This window comes from Haliotis rubra, unplaced genomic scaffold, assembly GCF_003918875.1.
Source record: "Haliotis rubra isolate DU_JTF1 unplaced genomic scaffold, ASM391887v1 Scf695, whole genome shotgun sequence".
Taxonomy (NCBI): Eukaryota; Metazoa; Mollusca; class Gastropoda; order Lepetellida; family Haliotidae; genus Haliotis; species Haliotis rubra.
The window spans coordinates 341038-353633 of NW_025767407.1; the positions used below are offsets into that span (position 1 = coordinate 341038).

At 37.4% G+C, this 12596-nt stretch overlaps 1 protein-coding gene across 1 annotated transcript in view; it reads left to right on the forward strand.

Moving 5' to 3' along the window:
- Window positions 1-11917, forward strand: part of LOC124258502 (cilia- and flagella-associated protein 46-like) — an 88164-nt gene extending 76247 nt beyond the window's left edge. Inside the window, 4 exon segments of the mRNA XM_046692574.1 lie at window positions 3374-3486; window positions 3933-4014; window positions 10157-10293; window positions 10802-11917. Of these exon segments, the coding sequence (XP_046548530.1) occupies window positions 3374-3486; window positions 3933-4014; window positions 10157-10293; window positions 10802-11184 (715 nt within the window). The 3' untranslated portion in view covers window positions 11185-11917.
- The last annotated feature ends 679 nt before the right edge of the window (window positions 11918-12596 follow it).

Genomic DNA, 12596 nt, shown 5'->3' on the forward strand with positions numbered 1-12596 from the left:
CTGATATGAATCAGTGTATATCTTACCTGCTTTATGCATGCTATAGCATTGGTGGTAATAGCACAGCCTGTTGTGAAGATGGACTTTTTCTGCATTTTTCATCTGCTAATCATGTTTGAAGGATATTTCATTGTGTTAATTCTGAACAAAATCGATTGGGAAGACATCATAACAAAATGAAACAAAGGATAACATGGTATTCCTGCTTTTCTGTAAAAGGAAGGTATCACACGGTAATCTGGTAAAACAATTAAACAAAGGATATAACCATTTATTTCAGTATATCAATAAAACAAAGGATATAACATTCCAGCATACCAGTTAAAAAAAGGGTATGTAATTCATAAACATTATGCCAGTAAGACAGAGTTGATTAAACAAAATATTCCAACATATCAAAAAGGCACAATAGAGGCACAAGATAACCTTGTCAGTAAGGCACAATAAATAAAACAAGATAGTTCAGACTACTTGTAAGGCACAATAAATAAAACAAGATAGTTCAGACTACTTGTAAGGCACAATAAATAAAACAAGATAGTTCAGACTACTTATAAGGCACAATAAATAAAACAAGATAGTTCAGACTACTTGTAAGGCACAATAAATAAAACAAGATAGTTCAGACTACTTGTAAGGCACAATAAATAAAACAAGATAGTTCAGACTACTTATAAGGCACAATAAATAAAACAAGATAGTTCAGACTACTTGTAAGGCACAATAAATAAAACAAGATAGTTCAGACTACTTGTAAGGCACAATAGATAAAGCAAGATAGTTCAGACTACTTGTAAGGCACAATAGATAAAACAAGATAGTTCAGACTACTTGTAAGGCACAATAAATAAAACAAGATAGTTCAGACTACTTGTAAGGCACAATAAATAAAACAAGATAGTTCAGACTACTTGTAAGGCACAATAAATAAAACAAGATAGTTCAGACTACTTGTAAGGCACAATAGATAAAACAAGATAGTTCAGACTACTTATAAGGCACAATAAATAAAACAAGATAGTTCAGACTACTTGTAGGCACAATAGATAAAACAAGATAGTTCAGACTACTTATAAGGCACGATAAATAAAACAAGATAGTTCAGACTACTTGTAAGGCACTTAATAAATAAAACAAGATAGTTCAGACTACTTGTAAGGCACAATAGATAAAACAAGATAGTTCAGACTACTTATAAGGCACAATAAATAAAACAAGATAGTTCAGACTACTTGTAAGGCACAATAGATAAAACAAGATAGTTCAGACTACTTATAAGGCACGATAAATAAAACAAGATAGTTCAGACTACTTGTAAGGCACAATAGATAAAACAAGATAGTTCAGACTACTTATAAGGAACGATAAATAAAACAAGATAGTTCAGACTACTTATAAGGCACAATAAATAAAACAAGATAGTTCAGACTACTTATAAGGCACAATAAATAAAACAAGATAGTTCAGACTACTTATAAGGCACAATAAATAAAACAAGATAGTTCAGACTACTTATAAGGCACAATAGATAAAACAAGATAGTTCAGACTACTTATAAGGCACAATAAATAAAACAAGATAGTTCAGACTACTTATAAGGCACAATAAATAAAACAAGATAGTTCAGACTACTTATAAGGCACAATAAATAAAACAAGATAGTTCAGACTACTTATAAGGCACAATAGATAAAACAAGATAGTTCAGACTACTTATAAGGCACAATAAATAAAACAAGATAGTTCAGACTACTTATAAGGCACGATAGATAAAACAAGATAGTTCAGACTACTTATAAGGCACAATAGATAAAACAAGATAGTTCAGACTACTTATAAGGCACAATAGATAAAACAAGATAGTTCAGACTACTTATAAGGCACAATAAATAAAACAAAATAATCCAACAAATCAGTTAGGCACAATGGATTAACTCTTTCAACACCAGTCAACCAGAGGCATTTACTGCCATGACACCGAGTTCCCAGAGACTCTGAGGTCATAGATGAAGCCTATGTTTATGAAGGAAATTATAAGCTTGTAAAAAGTTATTGCTACTACATCCCATACACCATTTAAAAGATCTAATCCTACTGTTGATAAATATGAAGTTTATTTTTATAATATTATTCAAATAATACAACTACAACTTAAATAAAATTATTTTTGAATGAAAATGCAAGCTTACATTTATAACGTCCAGATAAACCAATGAAAAGAAGCAAAACTATGGCAATTTTTTTCCATTTGTGACATGTCATGACATGCCCGTGCCTTTTCTTTTATATTTTCATTTTACGCCATCAGAAAATTATTATAAAAAGATTTCTTAAATAATATGTATGGTCAGCTTCATTTCCCGATATCTGTGGCTTTCCTACGGTAACATGACATAACAACGGAAAATACCTCCGTTTTGGAAGCTTCAGATGAATAACATGGGAGGCTTAATCGCTTGATGTCGGGTATCGCTCAAAAGCTCTGAACATCAACAACATCACTGAACCCTTGCCGAGTATTTTCACAGTTGTAAGAAGCAATTTTATTGATAAAAATTGGTTTCTAATGACGCTTTTCGCTACAGTCTGCTATAAAGGGTCGTGATTGGTCAAAATCAGACACATGACCTAAGGCAGCCAATCATATTACGGCAATGGATACCGATCCCTCGAAAGCGAAAACTTTTAGATTTAGATCGAAATTTTGGGTAAAATAATGCTATTTTGAACATATTAAGCAAGAAATCGCTACCATAACCGTGAATTATGGAACTTATTGGACATATCGTGCTAGGTTATGACCTGTGACAAAAATGCTTCATGTATATATTTTCGCATTCAACATCGTGTCCGAGCGTGAAGATTGAGGCGGCGAGAGCCGACGATGTCACTTGTCAGTGACTTGACTTACATTTCATGATCGCACAAAAAGATGGAAATAGTAATTTTATATGTACTTTTGACAACTTTTATGAATGTTGTTGTTGATTTTATTCATTAGTTTATCCACACACAACCCCAGTGAACCTGTGATGGTCCGAGTTAGAATGAACCTTCAGTAACCCATCCATGCTTGTCGTAAAAGGCGACTAACGGGATCAGGTGGTCAGGCTTGTTGACTTGGTTGACACATGTCATCGGTTCCAAATTGTGCAGACTGATGCTCATGCTGTTGATCACTGGATTATCTGGTCCAGACTCAATTATTTTACAGACCGCCATCATATAGCTGGAATATTGCTGAGCGTGGCGTAAAACTAAACTCACACACTCACACAATATAGGATATAGCAACATACCCCAGTATGTCACTCAGTGTATGAAGTCACAGTCTGAATATATGCCTTGTTATTACTGGACATTGGTGATTTCAGTGTTGGAGAATGGGAGATCTACATGACAGAGAGCAGTGCCTTTGTGTTCTATGGCATGGAGAGACTGATGTCCTACCTGCCTCCAGCAAAACTCTCAGCCCTCAACATACCAGGTGAGATAGAGCTTTATGTAACAGACTCTTGAACTGTAAGAAAACTGTATCACTCGGGCATCTTGTCCGCTGGCTAGCAGGTAACATGCAGTTCACACAAAACTGTGCAAAATATGTGTGTATCCCATCTATAGTTTATTTGTTTGTTGTTTAACGCTGCACTCAGCAATATTCCAGCTATATGGCAGTGGTCTGTAAATAATCAAGTCTGGACCAGACAATCCAGTGATCAACAGCACGAGCATCGATCTATGCAATTGGGATACGATGACATGTGTCAACCAAGTCAGCGAGCCTGACCATCCGATCCTGTCAGTCTCCTCTTACGACAAGCATGGGTTGCTGAAGACCAATCCTAACCTGGATCTTCACGGGTCTCCTCTACAGTAATACCAGTGAGGTAGATATCTGCTGTTAAACCATGGTGTTCAATGTCTTGTTTCCAGACTGTCAGCTGGTGTATCTCCTGGACATGGCCCAGACCAGCAAGAGCTTCCTCCGCCAGTCCAAAGTTGATGTGCTCAAGAGGTAATACATTTCCCCCTTAACTTGTGACATTCATATTATATTATTATTATTATTGACTTTCTTTGGGCATCTGGAACAAGTCATGTGAATGTTGTTCACACAGTTTGTATTTGCAGAGGATGTATACTAGTACAGTTGAGCACCGTTGTGTCGAACTCTGATAACTCGATATCTTGGTTGTCTTGATATAACATCTCGGTCCCGACAAAATCCTTCACAATTTATCATTATTCAAGCTCTTTTAACTCGAGATGGATGTCTCGATATTTCGGATATCTCGAGATAATTTCATGGTCCCAACAAGCAAAATTACCCTTTTAACTCGATATTTGCAAAGAAACTTGATATTCACCTACCTTTCATGGGCAAGTGTCCCTCTGAACTGAGGTTGTTTCCTTACGTTTACATGAATCAAAGGGATGCAGATGTAGTGTAAACTAATTAGGGCTAATTGAGTTGAAGGTGTCACTTGTTTGTTATTTAATTAGGATTAATTAAGAAGGAATTAATTAGGAAATACTCACTGTTATGACTAAACACGACTGATAACGGATTATAGTTTCAAATCAAAACATCATGAGAAGCTTTTTGTTTTCTTTCATAGTGATTTGTGACGATATGCCCTTGTCGGATGTCTTGAAGTTCGGATAACTCAATATTTTTTCTTGGTCCCATGAATATCGAGACAACGGTGCTCGACTGTATATGGTATATGTCAGCTATTTATTTATGTGAAAGATATACAGTTCCAGCAATTGTGGATGATTTTCTGGCTGTCATTTTAATACACTATTAAAAATTGAACTATTATTAAAACAAAGTGAAGTTTGAAAGGTCCATTCTGGAGATGCTGTATGTTGTCTTCCTGTTTTCATTTTTTATGAAACTTTCATTGATTTTTCCTTGAATGAAAATTCTCAGATATGTTTGCTGGTTAGATCATTTCAACCAAATCTGTGAATGTAAGTTTCCATGCAGAAAACATATTAATCCTTTTACTAACTCCTTTTTCTTTAGATACTGTTCTTCTCTTTTAATATGTTATAATGAGTGATGAAATTAGATACAGTTTGGGACAATGACATTGATGGTTTTGAAGATGACATAGCTATTATATATATTTTTACCAACAGTAAGTATTTGTCACTTCACACATTGCACCCATTTGGGCCTTTTGGCGTGAGTGAGTTGGGTTTTATGACCGCTTTTAGCATTATTCCAGCAATATCAAGGCAGGGGACACCAGAAAGGGGCTTCACACATTGCACCCATTTGGGCCTTTGGCGTGACGAGCCAACACTCTAATCACTTGGCTACCCCACTGCTCGTCGTCACTTTAGAACCATCATGATAAGTATATCATTTCATATGATAAAACTTGAAGTTCTAGCATCATAAGATAACTACAAAAATCAGCCTCGACAAACAATTGTGCCTAGATCTAGCTTTTCTAAAATGTTTATGGTCACATTTCCTAAGAGATTTGACGTGAACATGCCGATCAAACAAATAAACATTGGTGTCCCTATAGATATCACTTGATTTATGAGACCGCCTCCGTGGTGTAGTGGTTAGAGCGTCCGCCCGGAGAGCGGAAGGTCGCGGGTTCGATCCCCGACTGCGTCATACCAAAAGACGTTAAAATATGGTACTTGTTGGTTCCTGCCTGGCGCTCGGCATTAATGGGTACAACAAGGACTGGTCGGCTCGGAGTCAGTATACTGTGTCTGAGTGGGGTATTCATGCTTCACTGCGGAATGGTATCTCAGTGGGCTAGCACTATAAAACCAGCCTAAGTCTGGGCTAGTACAAGCAGCCGCACATACACATACACACGCATGCACGTCGTCATATGAATGAAATATTCTCAAGCATGACGTTAAACCCAATTTCACCTCACCTCACCTCACTTGATTTATGTATTGCGATACATGTACTGCATCGTTATGTAATATCATCAGTTGTTTCACTGATTCTGGAGGATGTGGAGCTTGTTTTCTAATTAGATCTTATGTAAGGGCTCTGATCCAATGGACGTTCATCATTTGGTTCATTTGTGGTGTAAATATATCCTGTAATGAACTCCAGCCTTACATTCAGCTTGAGCTGCTCCAGGGAGAATTTCACATTGTCTGTAACATTTCTCCTGCTTCTGAAACTTTATGACTCAATGAAACACTGTCTCTTGTCGTCTGTTTCATAAAAAGAAAGCAACTGAGATGTACTTACTCTTGTGTGGTTTGTTCCCATGGTACAGTCACTTGTCAGGTGTTGGTTTGTTGGTTTGTTGTTTAACCCCACATTCAGCAATATTGCAGCTGCATGGCGGCGCAGTCTGTAAATAATTGAGTTTGGACCAGACAATCCAGTGATCAACAGCATGAGCATCGATCTACGCAATCGGGATACGATGACATGTGTCAACCAAGTCAGCGAGCCTGACCATCCGATCCTGTCAGTCTCCTCTTGCTGAAGACTTCTAGCCCGGATCGTCACGGGTCTCTTGCCATGTGTACTGCTGTGTGGTGTCAGGTCAAAAACACGCACCTCTTCTGTAACATGTGTGATTACCTGGTGCTACCAGAAGGGCAGGACATGATTACCCTTTTCATGAACACCTGGTGTCATTGATTTTCAGTAATCTGTGCATAACATTTTTACTGTAACATGGCCTTTTATACCCAGTGGAATCGAGACAGAATATTCCCTGGTGTTGACATCTTATATTAATTATTTTGCTGAATAATGTGCTGACCAAAATTTTACAGCTGAAAAAATAGTTATATTCTCTAAACCCAACTCAACTCAACTCTTCTGTCAATAGAAATTTGTCAAAGTATATCATTAATGGATGTGTTGACGTATCTCTACAAAACTATAACATTGTTTCTTCCAATCACTAGACTGATTGTTCTTTTAAAAAATCAGTGACTGTAACCTTTAAGAAATTTTTATATTCATATTTTGACCCCTGTCCATAAAAGCCAAAAAATAAAACAAATTGTAAAAGTAGCAATTTCTGCACAGTTAACATATATCCATGATTTGGTTTGTAATATTCCACTGGAAATCCTTCCTGAGGTAATATTGATTTCAAGCAATAAACTATGTAATCATTTCTAAGCCCAGAGCATTGACTTTCATTATTCTTGATTTCTAGCCAATGCCTTGTCAGTATAAATTTAATCATCACCTCCTGAAAATGTTTTATGTTCATAGATCTCAAACTTAAAGGTCAAATTCAATAAAGTTCACAATCAAGAACGAAATGTTTCATTCTAGTTTCTTGGATGATGAAGACAGATGACATGGTAATTGAATTAATAAGTATTTAAATGTGCAATGAATTATTTTAATCACAGAATACGAAGAAAGTGATGTCCAGATATTTCATGGTCTCTGTTATTTCATGCTGTTGAAAAAATAACATGTACAAGTTCAGATTGAATGAGACTAGTCCAGTATGGAGAGAATGAAATGTCCAAGGCCTCCTTGAATTACATACACAGGGAAAAGCTTGGTATGTCTGACCAATAGGTGGAGTGCATAGAACAGCTCTGACCTCCTTGACACTTACATAACTCAGGGCAGAGTTTTTAGTGATTGTTCTGGAAGGAGGGGTATAAGATGTCCTGGACCTCCTTGAATTACAAACACAGATCAAAGCTTGGTGTGTTTGACCAGTAGGTGCAGAGCATAGAACAGCTCTGACCTCCTTGACACTTACATGTACAACTCAGGGCAGAGTTCTTAGTGATTGTTCTGGAAGGAGGGGTATAAGATGTCCTGGACCTCCTTGAATTAGAAACACAGGGCAAAGCTTGGCATGTTTGACCAGGAGGTGAAGTGCATACAACAGCTCTGACCTCCTTGACACTTACATGTACAACTCAGGGCAGAGTTCTTAGTGATTGTTCTGGAAGGAGGGGTATAAGATGTCCCGGACCTCCTTGAATAACAAAAACAGGGCAAAGCTTGGCGTGTTTGACCAGTAGGTGTAGAGCATAGAACAGCTCTGACCTCCTTGACACTTACATGTACAACTCAGGGCAGAGTTCTTAGTGATTGTTCTGGAAGGAGGGGTATAAGATGTCCTGGACCTCCTTGAATTACAAACACAGGGAGAATGTACAAAATAGCCCAGACCTCCTTGAAACCTAAACCTTACAACTGATGGCAGTTTTTGAAGTGTTTGCTAAATAGGGAGCTTGTAAAATGCCAGACCTGCATGAGACTATCAACTCAGGGCAATGCTTGGTGTGTTTATTAAGCAGGAATTGTTCATAAAAAGGATCCAAATGACTGGAAATTAAATATCTAATATTTGGCAAATGATTAGATCTGTTTATATAAAATCTCTGTCTATTCAAAGAATGAATATGCATAATCATCTGTCAGGAAATCGTGAGATCAGCTATTAATTATCAAACTTTTTATGATATCACACTTTTCCAAAAGCAACAAATCACCAGGTTGAAAGAAAAACAATCCTGGTCATCACATGTTGAAGATAGATTGCAGCTAAGATTTACATTATGGCCCAACATGCCCACGGATGTAGACACACTGAGTTTGAGTGTGAAATCGATGGAAATGCATCACATCTTCATCCTTGACCGCTCCTGTGGCAACATCTCCATCAATGACTTCCATCGCCAGTCCGAGAACCACGCTGCGATTATGGGGATATCTTCAATTGAGCTAATTATTGACCCAAACTTCCTACAAGCTTTTACAGTCCCAAACTACAGTAATTATTTCAAATGGACTTGGCAGCGGTACTGATTGGTTTCAGTCCTGGCCTGTACTTAGGTAGCCTGCAACTACGTCCGTCATCAGCTGCTGCAGGATAGGGCTTTTATCTCTTGGTAACACCACCGTTTCCTAATGTTGTTGAAGCAGGATAGGTGTGATTTACAGCACTTTGTATCAGGGTTCCGTCTTAAAAAAATGATGATTATGTTGTGGTGAGAGTGTGATTGGTGTTTTTGAGGAAGAAGGTTGTGTCAATCAAACTTGAAAGTGACACTTCCGTGTGAGTAAATTTTGCATGAATTTAAAGTTGTATTTTTTCTTACCCTAAGCATATGTCAGGGTTTTTTTCACAATGGTCTATTTTAATGAAACTGAATTGAAACATTTTGATTGATGGGAACTTAATCTTTGGTGGCTTGGATGTATGAAGGAGCCATGAAGTTTTTCTGCCTCATGTTTTACTTGGCTCTGTTAACTCACCCTGGTCAGAGGTTTAGTGGGGTTCTGCATTACCCATGTTTAATAATAATTGCTAATTGGACAAGTAAGTTCTCCAGATTAGGTCATCAGTGCATTCATTAAAAGAATATGTTAAAAAAGTCTTTTTTTCTTATGAGTCTTTCCCTGTCTTTAGCTGTCTATGTACACTGTATGTATACCTAAAAGTGAATGTTAAATTACTTGTTTTATTATTAATATTGCAAGCATTGCATGCATTTTCTAGCAATCATATGAAAACTGTAGATATAATTTGCATCTCAAATCACTGTGAAGAGTTACTTCCCTTAAGCATGCCAGAATCCAAGGTCAACCACACAAATAGAAACACCTGCATCACTTCAAACTTTCGGTGTTCATGAAGCTGACGAGCCAAACAAGCCACTTAATTTTCAGTCACTTATCTCTAATGGTAATGTAGGTTATGGCACAACATATACTTCAAATGTTCAACAAATCTTGATTTATGTCTGCTGACATCAGAACAATGTGACATGAGGAGGTCTCGAACTATATGAACATATTCTCTCTATACCAGCAAGTCAGTCCAGTGTTAGCTTTACCCAAATTATAGTTGTCCTCCAGAATTTTGTTTGAAATCAATTACACCCAATGGAGATCCCAGGTTAGAATAGATGCCCAACTGTCTTTCTTACCTTGGATCAGAGGGTCAGCGCTATGACTTGGTTGCATGTCAATCACTGGGTTGTCTGGTCCACACTTCAAATATTTTTATTTTATTTACCTGGAGTATTGCTGAGTGTAATAATAACAATAAATATTGACTGCTAGGCATTACTCTGACCCATCAGTGTGGCAGGATTTTATTAAGCAATGTAGGTATTTGAATGAAAGATGAACCTAAACATACATCTGTGTTGTATTTCAGTCACAACAATCTAGCCCTAGAGAAGCCGGTGGAGACTGCTATGCTGGTGACTATGTCTGGTGTCAAGTGTCTCATGGCCAACCAGTGGCACTGCACACTGGCAGAAAACTCCAACAAACTTCAGGTCTCTATGAAAGGTAGGAACATGACAATGATATTTCTTTCCTGAGACTTTAGATCTTTTGAAATTCTATTTTATCTACGTGGATGTCTTATTTTTGTTTTGAAGAATTTGGTTCATAAACAATGATTACTTTGCATTTCAAGTTACCTGTAATAATCAAAGACTAAATAAGGGAATGATTTGGGGAACATGGATATCTAGTTGTCAAAGGTCCTGAGACTACCCTGAGTTGTGTTCCTTGGGCACTTCAGAAACCAATGGATGAAGGTTCAAATCCCAGTTGTCTGGGAACATGTTTCTGTGTTTGCCAGAAACATCAGAGACCTACATCAATTCATGGTTTCCTCACACACTCAGCCAACAGCTGGAATGCTGTTCAAATTGGTGTTAAAACCAACTGATTGACTCACTCAGGAATTTGGTATCTGAATATTTTTCCGCCACTCCATTCTTCTTAAACAAACCAAACCCATGGATTTGTGTCCTTGTTGGTAATATGTACATGTTAAACCATGTTTTAGATCTCCTGGAGAAGGGCAGGAGCACTGGGGAGACAGTGCGGCTGTTGTTCTCCCCACAGAAGAGACAGCAGCAGGAAGAGGCTGCAGCAGCAGAGTTGGAGGCAGAGAGTGTTGCAGCAGAGAGTCAGAAGGTGGAGGGAGGAGGCCGGAGAGAATCAGTTGCCCCAAAGACTGGTAAAGACACTGACAGCATCAAGGGAGGGAAGAAAGCTTCTCCTCGAACAGAGAGTCGCCCCGAGTCAAAAGAAGAAACCGCTGAAGGAGATGAAGATCCAGACAAGGACAAAGAGGAACCGAAAGAGGAGGAAGAACTTGTCATACAGAGGGACTGGTTCAATATGGTCTGTTACGGTCTTCCTAACCTTGTTGTATCTCAGGTTTAAGCCAGTAAAGTGGATGATCTGATATTGATTGTACTTCCTGTTGTGGCAGTATAACATGCTTGTTATGAAGAGGTTCCGCAAGACAGTTAGGAAAGATGACTTGAGAACTGAGATTTGTGTCATATATGGATATCGCAATTCGAAAGCACTGTGTTGCTGAATTTTGATTATGAATTTTTTCCAATGTGAACAGTCTACAACATAGCCATTAGTTCAAAGCTTGAATCTAATAAAATGCTTTTCCAGTTTAATAGGCTCATCCAATGAGAGACTGTAATTTACTGTAATTGATGCTAAGATCTATGTTTGGGCTAGTAGCCTCAAAAGCTTTTTACACAGCCTGGAAGAACCTCTTGCATTTCTACAAACTGGAAATGAAAATGATACTGTTTGGATTTCACCTGCATGATGTACTTTGCTTTGTTCAGTTTGATCATTTTGTCAAAACACTTAATGTGATGTTGGAGTTGATATGATTATATGTTATAAAGTTGAAATATTGGAGCCATTATTTTGAGGATGGGAACATGTGAAATATTTAGTGATTATCTATTCTTTATATTCAAGTTCATATTGCTTTTGTGTTATGTATTGGCAAGTTCTCACAATGAAATAATACATTCCATCCCTGTATCCAAGACATACTTTGAGTTTCAAGTTTCATGTTATTGTTATATGCTTGTGATCAAATGACTGTGATAACTATTTATATCATTTAATAAACTTATTTTGATAAATAGAAATGCTTTAGTTATGCATTTTAACTCATCTGACTGAAAGTCAATTTGAATATCTCTTTGGATTCTGGAACTGTGAAACTTTTCCTGCTTATTCAAACCTAAGATATGCCTGAATGTTTCAATCTGATTTTCAATATGACTGCCATGGAATCTATGTTCAGTTGTTGTGGATAGTGATACAAGAATATGTTATCCTTGTTCTCTTTACTGGTTGCACCAAATACGCTCCATCTTGATGTTTATCTGGTTCAGTCTATGGTTGGTACACTTCATAAGAAGGTCAAAGTCAAGGATATGCTGTAAAATATATCCAACTGCATTTTGTTTCATTTTCTTATTGAGGGTCCCTGTATATATTATTGTGTGTCATATCACACATGATACACGTAAGACAGTCAAAAGACAGAATCCTTACATTGAGCCCATGAAGATCCAGGTTATAATTGATCTACAGTAACCCATGCTTGTCTTAAGAGGCGACTAACAGGATCAGGTGGTCAGGCTAGCTAACATGATTGACACATGTCATCGTATTCCAATTGGGTAGATCCATACTCATGCTGTTGATCACTAGATTGTCTGGTCCAGACTCAATTATTTACAGACTGGCACCATATAGCTGGAATATTGCTGAGTGTGGCATAAAACTGACTCACTCATCTGACATTGAAG